The following is a 20,504-nucleotide window of genomic DNA, read 5'->3' on the forward strand; positions in this document are numbered from 1 at the left end:
GCTCCTGCCCTCCCCATCACTTGCCCCTAATGACCTAGTCATATATTTTATTGATAAAATTGAAACTATTAACCGTGATCTCCCTAAAATCTCCCTTGCTTCCGTAATTCTTTCCCTCCTCCTATCCGTCCTTTGACTCTCCCATCTTTCCCAGGAGTATCTCAAGAGATCTCCTGCCTTCTCTCAAAACCTTCCCCCCAACCTGCACCTCCTACTCCACCCTTGTTTACCTTATCAAAACATTTGCCCCCTCCCTTCTTCCCTCCCTGACTGACAATTCAACTCTTCACTCTCCAAAGGCTTCTTTCCCACTGTTTTCAAATGTGTTCTGTCCCCCTTATCCTAAAATAACCTCTCCTTTGACCCCACAGCTCCCTCTAATTATTGCCCCATCTGCCTCCTACCTTACCTCTCCAAACTCCCTGAGTGAGTTGTCTACACCCACTGCCTCCACTTCATTCATTCATTCAACTGTATTTATTGAGAACTTACTGTGTGCAGAGCACTGTCCTAAGTGCTTGGGAGAGTATAACACAACAATAAACTGTCATATTCCCTGCCCACAATGAGCTCACAGTCTAGAGTACACTTATTCTCCTCCAATTCTCTCCCTGATCCCCTGCAATCTGGCTTCTGCCTCCTCCATGGAAACTGCCATCTCTAAGGTCACCAAGGACCTTCTTCTGGTTAAATCCAATGGTCTCTACTCCATCTTAATCTTCCTCAACCTCTCAGCTGCCGTCTCCCCCTTCTAGGCTGTGAGCCCGTTGTTGGGTAGGGACCCTCTCTATATGTTGCCAACTTGTACTTCCCAAGCGCTTAGTACAATGTTCTGCACACAGTAAGTGCTCAATAAATATGATTGAACGAATGAATGAATGAATGAATGACACTGTCAACCACCCCCTTCTCCTGGAAGCATTATCCAACCTCTGGATTTCACTGACACTGTCCTCTCCTGATTCTCTTCCTATCTCTCTGACCACTCATTCTCACTCTCTTTCACGGGCTCCTCCTCTGCCTCCCACCCCCTAACTGTGGATGCCCCTCCAGACTCAGTACTTGGTCCCGTTCTATTCTTCATCCGTACCCATTCCCTTAGAGAATACATTTGCTCTCAGGACTTCAACTACCATCTCTACAAGGCTGATTCCCAAATCTACCATTCCAGCCCTGACCTCTTTCTTTCTCTGCAGCCTCACTTTTCCTCCTGTCTTGAGGCCATCTCTACTTGGATGTCCTACCAACACTGCAAGCTGAATGTGTTCTAAATGTTTGGTTCAGGTCGGGAGGCAGCTGTGGCTCAGCCAGCATATCTCTGTCTGCCCTCCAAGCACCCTCATCTGGCTTGAACCCCATCACAGGGGAGACATACAGGCCCATGGGACAAGCCGTCTGGGTATTCCTCGGAAAACCAGGAGCAGGCGGTGTCCGCGAGCAGAAGGACTCAGTGTGCCCTTGCAGCTGCACTCTGGGTCTGCCCGAGTGGAGATCTGGAGGGCTGGAATGTGGGAGTGGAAGAGTGGAGGCTTGAGAAGAGCAGCTTGCTACTGGGGCCCAGTCCTTCCAGATTGCCACGTTGGACCTGGAGGAAGGAGCCCCGAGAAATAACAATGCAATCGTGGAGCCAGACATGGTTTCCCCCGTGCTGGTCTCCCTCCACCCACAGATGAGACCCTTAGTCAGAAGGTTATGCATTCTAATACTGGCTCCGCCACCTGTCTGCTGTGTGACCTTGGGAAAGTCTCTTCACTTCTCTGGACCTCAGTTACCTCATCTGTAAAATGAGGATGGAGACTGTGAGCCCCACAAGGGACAGGGACTGTTTCTAATTTGTTTTGCTTGTATCCACCCCAGCGGTTAGTACATAGCCAGGCACATAATACTAATAACAATAATAATAATAATAATAATAATGGCATTTGTTAAGCGCTTACTATGTGCAAAGTACTGTTCAGAGCGCTGGGGAAGCTAAAAGGTGATCAGGTTGTCCCACGGGGGGCTCACAGTCTTAATCCCCATTTTACAGATGAGGTAATTGAGGCACAGAGAAGTTAAGTGGCTTGCCCAAAGTCACACAGCTGACAATCGGCGGAGCCGAGATGTGAACTCATGACCTCTGACTCCAAAGCCTGTGCTCTTTCCACTGAGCCATGCTGCTTCTCATTAAGTAAGCACTTAATGAATACCATTGTTATTATTATTATTATTATTATTATAACTCCAGGAGGATGGGGAAGGCCACCTGGCCTGGTCCACCTGATTAACAAAGACTCCTACCTGCCTGCCTTCTCAGTCCCTGGCCACCCTCTTTCCCCTGTGCCCCTGACACCTCCCTCAGTCCCCTTTTCTCCCCGCTGCCCATCATGCCCCAGCACCTGCACCACCTCCCGCTCTCCCCTCACCAGCCATCATCCTGATGTGTCCCTCCCAGCACCTCCTTCTATCCCCCTGCCTTCCACCACCAGTCTTCCCCCTGTGTCCCTGATACCTCCCTCTGTCCCCTGTGCACTGTCACACCATCAGATCTTAGTTCCCCCAAATCACCCCGCACCCTCCTCCATCATCTCTGCTCTCAGCCCTCTTTTCAATTTTCCCAACCTTCCCAGCAATATCTTCGGAGGAGATCTCCTGCCTCCTCTCAAGTGTCACCCCCTCCACATGCACATCGGATCCCATTCCTTCACACCTTATAAAAACTCTCATCCCTTCCCTCCTTCTTCCTTGACTACCATCTTCAACTGCTCATTCATTCAATCGTATTTATTGAGCACTTACTGTGTGCAGAGCACTGTACAAAACGCTTGGAAAGTACAAGTTGGCAACATATGGAGACGGTCCCTACCCAACAGCGGCTTATTTCCCACTGCCTTCAAACATGCCCATGTCTCCCCCATCCCCAAAACCCTCCCTTGACCCCATAGCCCCCTCCAGTTATCACCCTATCTCTCTCCTACCCTTCCCTTCCAAAATCCTGGAGCGAGTCATCTACACTCGCTGCCTCGAATTCCTCAACTCCAACTCTTTCCTGGACTCCCTCTAATATGGCTTCTGCCCCCTCCACTCCACTGAAACTGCCCTCTCAAAGATCACCAGTGACCTCCTTCTTGCCAGTTCCATTGGCTCCTACTCCATCCTAATCCTTCTCGACCTCTCAGCTGCCTTTGACACTGTGGACCATCCCCTTCTCCTCAATACGTTATCCAACCTTGGCTTCACTGACTTTGTTCTCTTCTGGTTCTCCTCTTACTTCTCTGGCCATTCATTCTCAGTCTCCATTATGGGCTCCTCCTCCCCCTCCCATCCCCTAACTGTAGGGGTCCCTCAATGTGCAGTTCTTGGTCCTCTTCTATTTTCCATCTACGCTCACTCCCTTGGAGAACTCATTCGCTCCCACGGCTTCAACTATGCAGATATCTATGAGGATGACACCCAAATCTATATCTCCTCCCCTGTTCTCTCTCCCTTCCTCCAGACTCGCATCTGTCCCTGCCTCCAGTACATCTCTACTTGGTTGTGCCCCCACCACCTACAACTCAACATGTCCAAGATAGAGCTCCTTAACTTCCCTCCAAAACCCTGTCCTCTCCTGAACTTTCCTGTCACTGTGGTCAGCACAACCATCCTTCCCATCTCACAAGCCCGCAACCTTGGTGTCATCCTTGACTCTGCTCTCTCTTTCACCCCACACATCCAATCCATCACCAAAACCTGCCGGTCTCACCTCCACAACATCGCCAAGATCCACCCTTTCCTCTCCATCCAAAACACTACCTTGCTGGTTCAATCTCTCATCCTATCCCGACTGGATTACTGCATCAGCCTCCTCTCTGATCTCCCATTCTCCTATCTCTCCCTGCTTCAGTCTATATTTTACTAGCTACCTGGATTATCTTTTACAGAAATACTCGGGATGTCACCTCCCTCCTCAAAAATCACCAGTGGTTGCCTATCAACCTCCGTATCAAACAAAAACTCCTCACTATTGGCTACAAAGCTCTCCATCACCTTGTTCCTTCTTACCTGACCTCCCGTCTCTCCTCCTACATCTCAGCCCACACACTCCACTTCTCTGGTGCTAACCTTCTCACTGTGCCTCTATCTTGCCTGTCTGGCCGCCGACCTCTGGCCTGGACCATCTTCCCTCCTCAAATCTGCCAATCACTCTTCCCTCCCTTCAAAGCCCTACTGAAGGTGCACCTCCTCCAAGAGGACTTCCCAGACTAAACCCCTCTTTCCTCAGCTCCCCCTCCCTTCCGCATCCCCTTGACTCATTCCCTTTGTTCTCCCCCCGTCCCACAGCACTTATGTATATGTGTATCTATCTATAATTCTATTTATTTATATTGATGTCTGTTTACTCATTTTGATGTCTATCCCCCCACCCCCACCCCACTGCCAGACTGTAAGCCCGTTGTGGGCAGAGATTGTCTTTCTTTATTGCTTAACTGTACTTTCCATGCTCTTAGTATAGTGCTCTGCACGCAGTAAGTGCTCAGTAAATAGTATTGAATGATTGAATGAATGCCTATCATCCCTGACACCTTTCTCTGCCTCCCTGTCTTCCACTGCTCATTATTCCCCTGGGTCTCTGACACCTTCCTCTGTCCCCCTGTCCCCACCACCCATCATCTTCTCTGTGTCCCCCCAACACCCCTTTCTGTCCCCCTGCCCTCCACTGATCCTCTTCCCCTCTGTGTCCCCAAAGCCTCCCTTTGTCCCCCTGCTCCATACCAACTATTTCCCCCCAGCCCTCCAGACACTACCTTCTGCATCCCTACCCCCCCCGCACTCTTCAGCCCCTTCCCTCCCAACACTTCCTTCCATCCCCTTGTCCCCTCACCCCTCCCGTGCTCTCAGGGAAAGAGTTAGTGGAGCCTAGTCCTCAGTTAGCCTCCAGGAGACTGAAAGGTGAAGCAGTGCCTAGGGTTGCCTAACCTCTTGTTCACTCATTCATTCATTCAACCATATTTATTGAGCTCTTACTGTGTGTGCAGAGTACTGTACTAAATGCTTGGGAGAGTATAACAATAAACAGATACATTCCCTGCCCACAACAAGCTTACAGTCTAGAGGGGGACTGTCTGGAAGCTCTTTTTGTCCTCTGGATGCTCCTTGAGGGCAGGGATCTTCTCTGTTGTACTGGACTATTACCTCATCTATAAAATGGGATTTGAGACTGTGAGCCCTGTGTGGAACGGGGACTGTGTTCAACCTGATTTGCTTGTATTCACCTCAGTGCTTAGTAGAGTGCCTGGCACACAGTAAGCACTAAACAAATATAATAATAATAATAAGCACTCAGTACAGTGCTCTGGACACAGTAAGCTTTCAGTAAATGCCATTGCTGGCTAGATGGGTGAATGGATGGATGGATGGATGTCTCTGTTTGTCCCCCCCTCCCTCCCACAGAGTTCCAGAAGCAACTTACGGGTCTGGAAAATCAACACCATACCTCCCAACCACTTGTCAATGCTGTGGCAGGTTCCTCAGTATGTGCTCATCACCGCCGGCGAGGTCATGTTCTGTGTCACCAGCTTTGACTTCTCCTACGCTGAGGTGGGCAGTCGGGCAGGTGGGCGGGCTGGTGGGCGGGCAGGTGGCCCCTGGAGGGACTCTCGGGACTTCCAGTTGATCAATCATTTGGTCGATGGTATTTATTGAGCATTTACTCCATGCAGAGCGCAGTACTGAGCACTTGGGAAAGGACAATAGAGTTAACAGACATGATCCCCGCCCTCAAGGAGCTTACAGTCTTACTGTGTGCAGAGCACTGTGCTGAGCTCTAGGGAGAGTTCAATAGTTAGTAGGCACTTTCTCTGCCCTTGAGAAGCGTACAGGTTCTGTGTGCTGAGCACTGTACTGAGCAACCAATTGATCAATAATGTTTATTGAGCACTTACTGTGTGCAAAGCACTGTACTGAGTGTTTGGTAGAGGACAATAGAGTTAACAGACATGATCCCTGCCCTCAAGGAATTATGTCTACTGTGTGCAGAGCATTGTACCAAGTGCTGGGAAATAATACACCAGGGTGGAGGGGGGGTGCTGCTCTTTGCCCTGGGATGGGGCTGAATGGAGCAAACTGGTGGGGAAAATTGCCCAGGGCAGGCTCCTCAGGGCAACCTGGGCTGTGCCACATTGGCCCCCCAGGAGTGAGCAGGGCTATTCTGAACGTCCCAGTGCTGACCTGAGAGTCTCTCTTTCTCAGGAGGAAAAAAACCAACCCTCTGACTGCCCAGGGATTGTGGCTACCAACTCTATTGTGCTCTTGCCAGTGCTTAGTACAGTGCTCTGCACACAGTAGACTGGAAACTCATTGTGGGCAGGAAACATGTCTGTTTATTGTTATATTGTTATATATATAACATTATATATATATATATATATATATATAATATTATATATATATATATATTCTCCCAAGTGCTTAGTACAGAGTTCTGCAGACAGTAAGCACTCAATAAATGCGATTGAATGAATTGAATGAATTGTGTCTACTAACTCTATTGTCCTCTCCCAAGTGCTCAGAACTGTCCTTGGTACAGAGTAGACTGTAAGCTCTTTGAGGGCAGAGATCGCTCAGTAAGCTCTCAATAAATTCATTCAATTGTTTTTACTGAGCCCTTACTGTGTGCAGAGCACTGTACTAAGTGCTTGAAATACTGTTCTTATACTGTTCTTATTTTGTTTTTAAATGATATTTGTGCCAGGTACTACACTAAGCACTGGGATAGACCCAAGCTAAACAGGTTGCACAAAATCCATGTCTCACGTGGAGCTCACAGTCTTAATCCCCATTTTAGAGATGAGGTAACTGAGGCCCAGAGAAGTGAAACGACTTGCCCAAGGTCATGCAACCGACAGGTGGCAGAGCTGGGATTAAAATACACGTCCTGATTCCAGGCCTGTGTTCTATCCGCTAAGCTAGGCTGCTTTTCTGAAATGTTTCGATTTCTGACTTGTCTTGCTCCCTCTATCATCATCATCATCATCAATCGTATTTATTGAGTGTTTACTGTGTGCAGAGCACTGTACTAAGCGCTTGTCTGCCCAGCACTTATGTATAGATCTGTAATTTATTTATTTCTATCAATGTTCTGAGCAGGGAACATGTCTGTTTATTGTTACATTGTACTCTCCCAAGCGCTTAGTAGAGTTCTCTGCACACAGCAAGCACCCAATAAATATGATTGACTGACTCCCCCTGACTACCTTGTCGGTGGCCTCAGCCAGGCTACCCGGACAGTGCCCAGGTGAAGCCCTGCTCTCATCCTGGGTCAGTCAATCAATCAATCAATCAATAGTATTTATTGAGCGCTTACTGTGTGCAGAGCACTGTACTAAGCACTTGGGAAGTACAAGTCGGCAACACATAGAGACAGTCCCTACCCAACAGTGGGCTCACAGTCTAGAAGGGGGAGACAGAGAACAAAACCAAACATACTAAATAAAATAAATAGAATAGATATGTACAAGTAAGATAAATAAATAAATAAATAAATAAATAAATAAATAAATAGAGTAATAAATATGTACAAACATATATACATATATACAGGTGCTGTAGGGAAGGGAAGGAGGTAAGATGGGATGGAGAGGGGGACGAGGGGGAGAGGAAGGAAGGGGCTCAGTCTGGAAAGGCCTCCCGGAGGAGGTGAGCTCTCAGTAGGGCCTTGAAGGGAGGAAGAGAGCTAGCTTGGCGGATGGGCAGAAGGAGGGCATTCCAGGTCCAGGGGATGATGTGGGCCGGGGGTTGACGGTGAGACAGGCGAGAACGAGGCCTAACGGTGAGGAGATTAGAGGCAGAGGAGCGGAGGGTGCGGGCTGGGCTGTAGAAGGAGAGAAGGGAGGTGAGGTAGGAGGGGGCGAGGTGATGGACAGCCTTGAAGCCCAGGGTGAGGAGTTTCTGCCTGATGCGCAGATTGATTGGTAGCCACTGGAGATTTTTGAGGAGGGGAGTAACATGCCCAGAGTGTTTCTGGACAAAGACAATCCGGGCAGCAGCATGAAGTATGGATTGAAGTGGGGAGAGACACGAGGATGGGAGATCAGAGAGAAGGCTGATGCAGTAGTCCAGATGGGATAGGATGAGACCTTGAACGAGCAGCGTAGCGGTTTGGATGGAAAGGAAAGGGTGGATCTTGGCAATGTTGCGGAGCTGAGACCGGCAGGTTTGGGTGACGGCTTGGATGTGAGGGGTGAATGAGAGAGCGGAGTCGAGGATGACACCAAGGTTGCGGGCTTGTGAGATGGGAAGGATGGTAGTGCCGTCATCGGGTCCTGCCCGATATGCTGCCCCTACTCACAACAGTGGGGCTCAGCTAACCGGTTCACTTGCGGGACCTCTGTGAGAATACCCTGTCTCCAAATGGTAACCAGCCACCAATCGGGAGCATTAACTGAGCACCTGCTGTGTGCAGAGCACTGCACTGAGCACTTGGGGGAGAACCAAAGGGTAAGCAGAAAGAATACCTGACCTCCGAGAGCTGTCGGCCTAGTGCAGTGGGGAGGAAAGGCACTAAAAATAAGTTAGAGACCAGAGAAGCAGGAACTGTGTTTTTGGACATGAGAGAGTGCTTAGGGAAGAGGACAGACAACAGTGAGGAAGAGAAAGTGTGGAAGGGGCTTACCATCTGTCTGAAGGGACTTGTCACCTGTGGCCACCATCTGCATAGCTGGGGGGACTGGGTATCTCGGCCTCCCTGTGATTCCCACCCTCTGCGCCATCCACTTCCTTCCCCTCCAATCAACTGGCACACAGTGCCTTGCTCTCATCTCTTTTGCCATTGACCCCTTGCTCATTAAAAAAAAAAATGTATTTTACTATGTGCAAAGCACTGTACTAAGCGCTGGGGTAGATACAGGATAATCACAGGGCTCACAGACTTAATCCCCATTTTGCAGATGAGGTAACTGAAGCCCAGATAAGTGAAGCAACTTGCCCAAGGTCACACAGTAGATAAATGGTGAAGCTGGGTTTAGAACTCAGGTCCTTTGGCTCCCAGGCCCATGTGCTTTCCACTAGGCCATGCTGCTTGTCTGTCCTCCCTCCTGCCTGGAGCTCCCCTCCCCAATCCCCAGCCTGAGAGACCTCCACTCTCCCCATTTTCACAGTCCTCCTGAAATCCCATCTCCTCCAGGAGGCTTTCCCCGATTTCCACCCACACCCTGTTCCACAAGCACTGACGCATGGGCATAAATGCCCCCTTTCCCCGCCTTTCCTCATGTCTGCAGTTGGCTTGGTTCGTGTCAGTCTCCCTCCCCCACTTGACTGTAAACCCCTGGTGGTCAGTGCTCTCTCTCAGGGGATTCCCCAGCTCTTTCTACCTGCCTCCCTAAGCCAGGTCATTGTGGTCTCAAACCAAGACTGTCAGGTCTTCATCTGCATCCAGTACAGCATATGGGAAGCAGTGCTGCCTAATGGGAAGAGCCCAGGCGGGAATCAAAGGACCCGGGGTCTAATCCCGACTCTGCCACCTGCTTGTGGAGTGACCTGGGGCAAGTCACTTCATTCAATCATTTATAGAGCACTTGATGTGTGTAGGGCACTCTGCTAAGCTCTTGGGAGAGCAAAATATAGCAATAAGCAGACACATTCCTTGCCCACAGTGAGCTTATGGTCTAGGGAGGGAGGGAGACATTAATAGAAAAAAACAAATTACAGATATTTACAGAAGAGCTGTGGGTCTGGGAGGGGGATGAATAAAGGGAGCAAGTCAGAGCGATGCAGAAAGGAGTGGGAGAAGAAAGGAGGACTTAGGGAAGGCCTCTTGGAGAAAATGTGCCTTCAGTAAGGCTTTGAAGGTGGGGGGCACCTTCTTCTCCCCTAGAATGTGAATCCCATGTGGGACGGGGACTGTGTCTGACCAGCTTAACTTATATCTGACTCTTTGGCTTGGTAAAGTGCTTGGCACAGAGTTAGAACTTACCAAAGGCCCCAGATATTATTGAGTGCAGAAGTTACCAGTACAAACAATAATTGGGACAACAGGATCTAAATCCTGTATTCAAACAGCAGGCTGACCTCTGTCTAACATTTGTCCTTGATTTAGTATGGGGTTCCCAATTCCCTAAAATATGGTTAAAGTCTGCTTCTCAAATCCACAGGATCAGACCTTCTGTATCCCCTCTTGCTGCAGGTTATAGAGTTGTAAGACATGATCCCTGTCTGCATGAAGCTTACAGTCTACTGTGTGCAGAGCACTGTATTGAGCACTTGGGAGAGGACAATAGAGAAGCAACATGGCCTAATGGGAAAAGTCTGGGCCTGGGAGTCAGAGGATCTGGGTTCTAATCCTGGCTCCATCACCTGTCTACTGTGTGACCTCGGGAAAGTCATTTGACTTCTCTGTGCCTCAGTTACTTCATCTGCTATATGGGGGTTGAGCCATGGACTGTATCCATCCTGATTAATTAGTATCTACCCCAGCATTTAGTACAGTGCCTCGAATCTAGTAAGTGCTTAACAAATAACATATTAAAAAGATGTTAGTAGACATGATCCCTGCCCTCAAGGAACTAAGTCTGCTTTGTGTAGGGCACTGTATTGAGGGCTTGTGAGAGGACAATGCAGTCGAGTTGGTAGGCATGATCTCTGCCTTCAATAATTTTACAATCTGGCAAGGGAGAGAGACACTGAAATAAATTATGGGCAGTTGAAAGCAACAGAGCAGAAGAGTAAGTGCACAAGTGCTATGGAGGAGGAGGTGTGGAGTGGCTAGTAGAAAGAGCATTGACCTGAGAGTCAGGGGACCTGAGTTCTAATCCCAGTTCAGCCACATGCCTGTGGTGTGACCTTGGGCAAGTCACTTTACTTCCTCTGTGCCTCAGTTTACTCATCTGTAAATTGAGGCTCTCCACCCACTTAGATTGTAAGCCCCACATAGGACAGGGACTGCATCTGATCTGAATATCATGTATTTCCCCAGCACTTATTAAGTACTTGACACTTAGTATGTAACAAATAACACCATTACTGTTATTACCATTATGAGTATTATTATTATAAATAATGTTTTTTAAAAATGATCCAGGCAGTCAAGTGAAGTATGAACTGGAGAGGGGAGAGGCTGGAGGCAGGGAAGTCAGTGAGGAGGCTAATGTAGTAGTTGGAAGCAAGCTATGACTAGTGCTTGGATCAGTAAGGTGGCAGTTTCAGTGGAGAAGAAGGGGTAGATTCTGGAGTTATTGTGAAAGTTGAACTGACAGAATTTGTTGACAGACTGAATATGTGGGTTGAATGACAGTGGTGAGCCTAGGATAATGCCAATGTCACTGCACTGTAATATTAATGCACTGTACTAAGCATATGAGAAAGTAAAAACCAACGGAGTTAGTAGACACGTTTCCTGCATGAGAAGGGGAGGACAGTGGTGGGAAAGTCAGGTGGAGGAGAGGATTTGGGAGGGAAGATGAGGAATTCAGTTTCGAATGAGATCGGGGCTGAAGAGTGAGATTTGGGAATCATCCTCATAGAGGTGGGAGTTGAAGCAGTGGGAGCAAATGAGTTCACCAAGGGAGTGGAGGAAGATGGAGAATAAAAGGGGACCCAGAATTGAACCTTGAGGGACCCACACAGTTGGGGGGCAGAGGAGGAGCCCATGAAAGAGACCAAGAGAGAGCAGCTAGAGAGATTGGAGAAGAACCAGGAGAGGAAAGTGTCAGTGAAGCCAATGTTTGATAATGTTTCCAGGAGAAGGGGCTGGTCCACAGTGTTGAAGGGAGCCGAAAGGGTGAGAAGGATCAGAATGGAGTAGAGGCTGTCAGGCCTGGTGAGGGGGAGGTCATTGGTGACTTTGGCTAGACCTTGACCAGAGAGGTCTCAGGGCAGAGGATGGGGGCAGAGGGCAGGCTCCCTGTAGGAAGGAATGGACAGGAGGACAGGATGGACAGTTCCCACAGCATTTATGTACCTACCCATAATTTAATTCATTTATTTATATTAATGCCTGTCTCCCCCTCTGGATTTTAAGCTTGCTGTGGGTAGAGAATGTGTCTGCCAATTCTGTTATATTGTGCTCTCCCAAGCACTTCAGTATACTGCTCTCGGCACACAGTAAGCACTCGGTAAATATGATTGATTGAGTAACTGATTGATTGACTGAGGGGGAACTGTCTCACAACTCATGCCCGTTCAATCAATCATATTTATTGAGCACTTACTGTGTGCAGAGCACTGTACTAAGTGCTTGGGAAGTACAAGTTGGCAACATATAGAGACAGTCCCTACCCCAACAGTGGTCTCACAGTCTAGAAGGGGGAGATAGAGAACAAAACCAAACATATTAACAAAATAAAATAAATAGAATAGATATATACAAGTAAAATAATTAAATAGAGTAATAAATATGTACAAACATGTATACATATATTCAGGTGCTGTCGGGAAGGGAAGGAGGTAAGATGGTGGAGAGGGGGAGGAGGGGGAGGGGAAGGAGGGGGCTCAGTCTGGGAAGGCCTCCTGGAGGAGGTGAGCTCTCAGTAGGGCCTTGAAGGGAGGAAGAGAGCTAGCTTGGCAGATATGGGGAGGGAGAGCATTCCAGGCCAGGGGGATGACGTGGGCCCGGGGTCGATGGCAGGACAGGCTAGAACGAGGCACGGTGAGGAGATTAGCAGCAGAGGAGTGGAGGGTGCGGGCTGGGCCGTAGAAGGAGAGAAGGGAGGTGAGATAGGAGGGGGCGAGGTGATGGACAGCCTTGAAGCCAAGGGTGAGGAGTTTCTGCCTGATGCGCAGATTGAGGGATTGTTTCTATCTGTTGCCAAATTGTACTTTTCAAGCGCTTAGTACAGTGGTCTGCACACAGTAAGCGCTCAATAAATATGATTGAATGAATGAATGAATAACACCAACTCTCCTCCCGTCAGTGGCAGGCCCGGGCCTGAATGTGCCCAGCTGCACAGGCCTGTGGTTGGGGGAGTCTGGTCAGGGGTAGCCGAGGTCCATCTGACTGGGCAGACTGCATGGGCCCGGGGATTCATGGCCTGCGCCGTCTGGTGCGGGCCAGCCTTGCTTGGCTCGTGCAGGAGGACACACGCACATGTGACAGTTGCCTGTGTTTCCCTTTCAGGCACCCGCCAGCATGAAGTCAGTGCTGCAGTCAATTGCCATGATGACGGTGGCACTGGGGAATGTCATCGTGCTAATCATTGCTGAAGTGGGACACCTGGTGCAGGTCAGGACCCAGGACCCACTCCGACTGTGGGGAGGGAATGGGGAAGGACCTCACCCATGGAATCCATGGGGCCCATAGGTGGGGAGATGAGGGGGCTTCCACTAGCACCCCCAGGACCGGGATACCAGCCCTGGACTGGAGCCAGACCAGGACTGCCGGCAAGGCCACCTCTCAATCAGCCCCACCCCAGGGAACAGGAGGGCATTTGATCTGCTCTACTTTGCCATCCCCATCACCAATGGCTCGGGCCAGTGCTCCCTGCTAATGCCCAGAGAAGCAGAGAAGTGTAGTGATAATGGTGGTATTTGTTAAGCACTTACTCTGTGCCAAGCACTGTTTTAAGCGCTGGGGTAGATACAGGGTAATCAGGTTGTCCCACGTGGGGCTCACAATCTTAATCCCCATTTTACAGATGAGGCAACTGAGGCACAGAGAAGTTACAGGTGAGGTACCTGAGGCACAGACACAGAGAAGTTAAGCGATTTACCCAAGGTCACACAGCAGACAAGTGGCAGAGCCGGGATTAGAACCCATGACCTCTGACTCCCAAGCCCAGGCTCTTTCCACTAAGCCATGCTGCTTCTCTAGTAGTGGATAGAGCACGGGCTTGGGAGTCAGAAGCTCATGGGTTCTAACTCTGGCCTCGCTACTTGTCTGCTGTGTGGCATGTCAGTTTATTTTTCTGTGCCTCAGTAACCTCATCGATAAAATGGGGGTCGAGACTGTGAGCCCTATGTGGGACAGGGACCGTTTCCATGCCGATTTGTTTGTATCCACCCCAGTGCTTTGCACAGGGTTTGGCACATAATAAGTGCTTAACAAATATTATTATTATTACTATTATTATTATTATTATCTTAGACTAGTGCTCCCCGATGTTTCTGGGGTAATACCTAGGACTAGTGCTCCCCAGTGATGTTCTGGTCATACCTAGGTCTAATGCTCCTTAATGACACTTGGGTAATACCTAGAACTAGTATTCTCCAATGACACTCAGGTTAACACCTAGGACTAGTGCTCCCTGATTACACTCAGTTAACACCTAGGATTCATGCTTCCCAGTGACGCTCAGATTTTCAGACTAGTTAGGACTAGTGTGCTCGGAAGATACTCCAGCAATATTTTGGACTAACGCTTCCTGAAAACACCCAGGCAATAGCTTGCAATAATGCTCCCCACTAATGTACAGACAATAGCTCAGATTAGTGTTCTCCAATAACATCCAGGTAATAGCTCGGACTATCTCTCTGGCCACTCATTCTCAGTCTCTTTTGTGGGCTCCTTCTCTGCCTCCCACCCCCTAACTGTGAGGGTCCCTCAAGGTTCAGTTCTCAGTCCCATTCTATTCTCCATCTACACCTACTCCCTCGGAGAACTCATTCACTCCAGTAGCTTCAACTACCATCTCTATGCGAATGATTCACAAATCTACATCTCCAGCCCTGATCGCTCTCTCTGCAGTCTCGCATTTCCTCCTGCCTTCAAGACATCTCTACTTGGATGTCCTGCCACCACCTCAAACTTAACATGTCTAAAACAGAACTTCGTATCTTCCCACCCAAACTCTGTCTTCCCTCTGACTTTCCCATCACCATAGATGTCCCCCCAATAACTCCCATCTCTTGCCCAAGTGACCTGCCACATACTTTATTGAGAAAATTGAAACTATCAGGCATGATCTCCCTAAAATCTTCCCTGCTCTTCTCCAGTCCCTCCCTTCTCCTGCCCCTTCTTCAACTCTCCCAATTCCAGGAGTATCTCGAGGAGATCTCCTATTTCCTCTCAAAATCTACCCCTTCCACTTGCACCTCCGACCCATGCCTGCATTCCTCGTTAAAACACTTTCCCTCTCCCTCCTTCCCTTCCTGACTGCCATCTTTAACTGTTCACTTTACAATGACTTCTTCCCCACTGCTTTCAAACATCCTCATATTCCTCGTCTCCTAAAAAACCCCACGCTTGACCCCATGGCTCCCTCCAGTTATTGCCCTCTCAAAATCAACACTGATCTCTGATCTCTTTCTTGCCAAATCCAATGGCCTCTACTCCATCCTAATCCTCCATGACCTCTCAGCTGCCTTCGATGTTGTGGATTACTCCCTTCTCTTGGAAACATGATCCAACCTTGGCCGCACTGACACTGTCCTTTCCTGGTTCTCCTCTTATCTCTCTGGACACTCATTCTCTGTCTCTTTCACAGACTCCTCCTCTGCCTCCCACCCACTAACTCTGAGTGTCTCTCAAGGCTCAGTTCTGGGCCCCCTTCTATTCTCCATTTACACCCACTCCCTTGGATGTACACCCACTCACTCTCCACAGCTTCAACTACCATCTCTAGGAGGCTGATTCCTAAATCTACCTCTTCAGCTCTGACATCTCTCTTTCTCTGCAGTTTTACATTTCCTCCTGCCTTCAGGACATCTATACTTGGATGTGCCACAGACACTCAAATTTTACATATACAAAACATAACCCTTCATTTTCCCACCCAAACTCTTTCCTCCCTGTATCTTTCTTATCACCACAGATAGCACCTCCATCCTCCCTGTCTCACAGATCTTTAGTCTTGAAGTTATCTTTGAGTCAGAGAGAGGTAGCTGTGCCTCACTTCCCTCATCTGTAAAATGGGGACTGTAAGAGTATGAGTCCCATGTGAGCCACAGAGTGTGTCCAACCTGATTAATTTGTGTCTACCCCAGCACTTAGTACACAGCCTGGCACCTAGTAAGTGCTTAAAATAACATTAAAAAAAACAAATCATTGAGCCTTACTGCATGCCAAGAACACTAAGCGCTTGACTCTCCAGACTCTCAAGCTCCTCTACCCAGCCAGGTCATCCACCAGAGACAGTTGCTGGCCCTGGCCTTGGCCGCCTCAAGGTGGACAGGAACTGAATAGCCTGCTTATCTGTCATCAGGAAAATTGCATTTCTTTTCTTTTCATTCCTTATATATGGGAAAATATTTTCCAACAGCTTTCAGGCAAACTACATCTGTACTTTCCTCTTCACTTGCAATCAGTCACTTGATATTAGGGAAAGTAAAATAGATCCCTGCTCCTAGGAAAGGACCATCTAGCAGTGGAGACAGATACAAAATCACCTGCAGAGCTGGGATCATCATCATCATCAATCGTATTTATTGAGCGCTTACTATGTGCAGAGCACTGTACTAAGCGCTTGGGAAGTACAAATTGGCAACACATAGAAACAGTCCCTACCCAACAGTGGGCTCACAGTCTAAAAGGGGGAGACAGAGAACAAAACCAAACATACCAACAAAATAAAATAAATAGAATAGATATGTACAAATAAAATAAATAAATAAATAAATAGAGTAAAAAATATGTACAAACATATATACATATATACAGGTGCTGTGGGGAAGGGAAGGAGGTAAGATGGGGGGATGGAGAGGGGGACGAGGGAGAGAGGAAGGAAGGGGCTCAGTCTGGGAAGGCCTCCTGGAGGAGGTGAGCTCTCAGCAGGGCCTTGAAGGGAGGAAGAGAGCTAGCTTGGCGGATGGGCAGAGGGAGGGCATTCCAGGCCCGGGGGATGACGTGGGCCGGGGGTCGATGGCGGGACAGGCGAGAGCGAGGTACGGTGAGGAGATCAGCGGTGGAGGAGCGGAGGGTGCGGACTGGGCTGTAGAAGGAGAGAAGGGAGGTGAGGTAGGAGGGGGCGAGGTGATGGACAGCCTTGAAGCCCAGGGTGAGGAGTTTCTGCCTGATGCGCAGATTGATTGGTAGCCACTGGAGATTTTTGAGGAGGGGAGTGATATGCCCAGAGCGTTTCTGGACAAAGATAATCCGGGCAGCAGCATGAAGTATGGATTGAAGTGGAGAGAGACACGAGGATGGGAGATCAGAGAGAAGGCTGATGCAGTATCTGATGGGAGTGAAGGGGAGGGAGAAGCAATGTGGCCTAGTGGATCAAGCCCAAGCCTGGAGCCAGAGGGCCTGGTTTCTAATCCTGGCTCTCACACTTGCCTGCTGTGTGTGACCTTGGGCAAGTCATTTAAGTCATCGAAGACTGAGCTCCTTGTCTTCCCTCCCAAACCTTGTCCTCTCCCTGACTTTCCCATCTCTGTTGACGGCACTACCATCCTTCCCATCTCACAAGCCCGCAACCTTGGTGTCATCCTCGACTCCGCTCTCTCATTCACCCCTCACATCCAAGCCGTCACCAAAACCTGCCGGTCTCAGCTCCGCAACATTGCCAAGATCCGCCCTTTCCTCTCCATCCAAACTGCTACCCTGCTCAGTCAAGCTCTCATCCTATCCCGTCTGGACTACTGCACCAGCCTTCTCTCTGATCTCCCATCCTCGTGTCTCTCTCCACTTCAATCCATACTTCATGCTGCTGCCCGGATTATCTTTGTCCAGAAATGCTCTGGGCATATTACTCCCCTCCTCAAAAATCTCCAGTGGCTACCACTCAATCTGCGCATCAGGCAGAAACTCCTCACCCTGGGCTTCAAGGCTCTCCATCACCTCGCCCTCTCCTACCTCACCTCCCTTCTCTCCTTCTACTGCCCAGCCCGCACCCTCTGCTCCTCCACCGCTAATCTCCTCACTGTACCTCGTTCTCGCCTGTCCCGCCATCAACCCCCGACCCACGTCATCCCCCGGGCCTGGAATGCCCTCCCTCTGCCTCTCCGCCAAGCTAGCTCTCTTCCTCCCTTCAAGGCCCTGCTGAGAGCTCACCTCCTCCAGGAGGCCTTCCCAGACTGAGCCCCTTCCTTCCTCTCCCCCTCGTCCCCCTCTCCATCCCCCCATCTTACCTCCTTCCCTTCCTCACAGCACCTGTATATATGGATATATGGTTGTACATATTTATTACTCTATTTATTTATTTATTTATTTATTTTACTTGTACATTTCTATCCTATATATTTTATTTTGTTGGTATGTTTGGTTCTGTTCTCTGTCTCCCCCTTTTAGACTGTGAGCCCACTGTTGGGTAGGGACTGTCTCTATGTGTTGCCAATTTGTACTTCCCAAGCGCTTAGTACAGTGCTCTGCACATAGTAAGCGCTCAATAAATACGATTGATTGATTGATTGATTTAACTTCACTGTACCTCAGTTTCCTCAAAATGGGGATTCAACACCTGTTGTTCCTCCCACTCTGTCCAAGTAGGACAGATACTCGATCCAGCCTAACATATCTACAGTGCTCAAAACATAGTGAGCACTTTACAAATACCATACCAAAAAAAAGGGGAGGTGGAGGGGGACGCTGGGGCTGGCAGGAGTGATGGGGAGGCAGATGGGGGAGCTGGAATCTGGCAGGTATGAAGTTGGGGGAGATGGGAGAGCTGGGATCTGGTGGCTGTGAAGTGGGGAGGAGATGGGAGAACTGGGGTGTGGTGTTTCTTCCTTCTGGTACATGCTCTCCTTCTTTCTTCAACTTAGAACAGCCTCCAACCCTTATGAAGCCCCAAGCCAAGATGCCATCGCAGATGGCCCCAGAGACTATCTCAACCAGGGCCACAAAGTTCTCGGTCCAGAATCCTGCCTGGCCAAGTGGCGGGCTGATCCCTACATCTCCTCTCCTCCCTCCCCACCCAGTCCTCCCCTTCCCCCTCTGCCTCTGCCCACCTGTCCTGAGGGTAACTGAGGCCCTCATGTCTGTCTCTCCCCAGTGGGCTGAGTTCCTCCTGTTCGCCTGTCTCCTGCTGGGTGTATGTATCGTGTTCTCCATCATGGGCTACTACTACGTACCCTGGGCCAAAGCCCAGCAGATAGTCCGAGAGGAGCAGGAGCAGCAGGCAAAGCAGGAGAAGCAGCAGCAGCAGTGGGAACAGCAGCAGAAGCGGCAGTGGGAGCAGCAGCAGCAGCGGCGGTGGGAGCAGCAGCAGCAGTGGAAGCAGCAGCAGCAGCAGCAGCGAACGCAGTGGGAGCAGCAGCGGAAGCAGTGGGAGCAGGAGCAGGACCAGAAGGAGCAGAAGCAGCAGCAGCAGGAGGAGCAGCGGGAGCAGCGGGAGCAGCAGGAACAGCGGAAGCAGAAGCCGGACAGGGAGTGAGGCAGGGGAAGCCCGCCCCGGCCCAGGACAGAGGAAGGGGCCACCTGGACTTGGAGAAGCAGTGATACCCCCCACCCCTTCCCTGGATTCTCCAAGCTTCAGCCACTGCCCCCTTCCACACTGTCCGTCCGTCTGCCCTCCATCCTCTGTGGGGCTGAGTAGGCCCTTGATCATGGTGGGGCCGCTCCCGGCTTTCCCCCATCCAGCTGAGGACACCGGCTCAGACACGGGCCCTGGGAAGTCCCACTGGGAGAGGATAGAGACCCTGGACGTCAGGAACCAGTTCTGTCCCCGACTCCCTGCACCCCCTCCCTGGGCCCTCAGAGGACATGGAAAGGGCCCAGCTCATCACAGGGATAGGTAGGGTGGAGGGGAGGTGGGAGGGGGTGAGGGACTTGGGAGAGGGTGTCCCTATGCAATAAAGTACCCCCCTCTATGGGTGTGTGACTGCATCTGTAGGCCATCTGCATGTGCCTGGGTGTATGACTGCCCACGGGGTCCAACTCCTCAGTCTTGAATTTGAATCCTCCCCAAGGCCCAGGACACACAGGCTCAACACTAGGAGGGTGCGAGATCAGTGCTCAGGACATACAAGCTCAGAAAGATTCAGTGACTTGCCTAAGGTCACCCAGCAGGCCAATTACCCTCCCCACATTCTGTCCACTGGGCCACATGACCACCCTGGCTGACGTCCCTCCTCTCCTGCCCTCCCTGCCCACCTGTAGGTGGCTGTCCCTCCATCCAACGCCCAGGCCCCTGCTCTCCACACCCATCTGTGGGTGGTTGCCCCTTGATTTGGCTTCCGGGCCCCTGCTCTCTGCACCCACCTGTGGGTGGCTACTCCTCCATCCAACTCCTGGGCCCCTGCCCTTCACACCTACCTCCACACTGCCCTGGACATGGGCCATAGGGACACAGCTTCGGGGGGTTGGGGGGGCTGGAGGGAGTCAGTTCTGGAGGATTGGAATGGACTAGGTTGGCCAAGTGGGCTCTCAGGAGAGGTTTGACCCTGGACACCCAAGTGATGGGGAGGGGGGACCAAGCATTGGGGTGGACCGAGCGACAGGGGGGATTAAGTGACAGGGAGATAAGGGGGGTGGTCAGAGCAACAGAGGAATTGGGAGGAGATCAATCAATCAATCAATCGTATTTATTGAGCGCTTACTATGTGCAGAGCACTGTACTAAGCGCTTGGGAAGTACAAATTGGCATCACATAGAGACAGTCCCTACCCGATAGTGGGCTCACAGTCTAAAAGGGGGAGACAGAGAACAGAACCAAACATACCAACAAAATAAAATAAGT

The 20,504-nt window shown here is 50.1% G+C and overlaps 1 protein-coding gene across 1 annotated transcript in view; it reads left to right on the forward strand.

The window, feature by feature from the left end:
* LOC119932072 (solute carrier family 15 member 2-like) overlaps nt 1–19,993 on the forward strand; it is an 82,351-nt gene extending 62,358 nt beyond the window's left edge. The window contains exons 20-24 of the mRNA XM_038750922.1: nt 5,413–5,559; nt 13,070–13,174; nt 18,819–19,018; nt 19,362–19,470; nt 19,925–19,993. Of these exons, the coding sequence (XP_038606850.1) occupies nt 5,413–5,559; nt 13,070–13,174; nt 18,819–19,018; nt 19,362–19,470; nt 19,925–19,993 (630 nt within the window). The remainder of the gene's footprint in view (nt 1–5,412; nt 5,560–13,069; nt 13,175–18,818; nt 19,019–19,361; nt 19,471–19,924) is intronic.
* Nucleotides 19,994–20,504: the final 511 nt, after the last annotated feature.

This window comes from Tachyglossus aculeatus, chromosome 1 (genome assembly GCF_015852505.1).
Source record: "Tachyglossus aculeatus isolate mTacAcu1 chromosome 1, mTacAcu1.pri, whole genome shotgun sequence".
NCBI classification, from domain to species: Eukaryota; Metazoa; Chordata; class Mammalia; order Monotremata; family Tachyglossidae; genus Tachyglossus; species Tachyglossus aculeatus.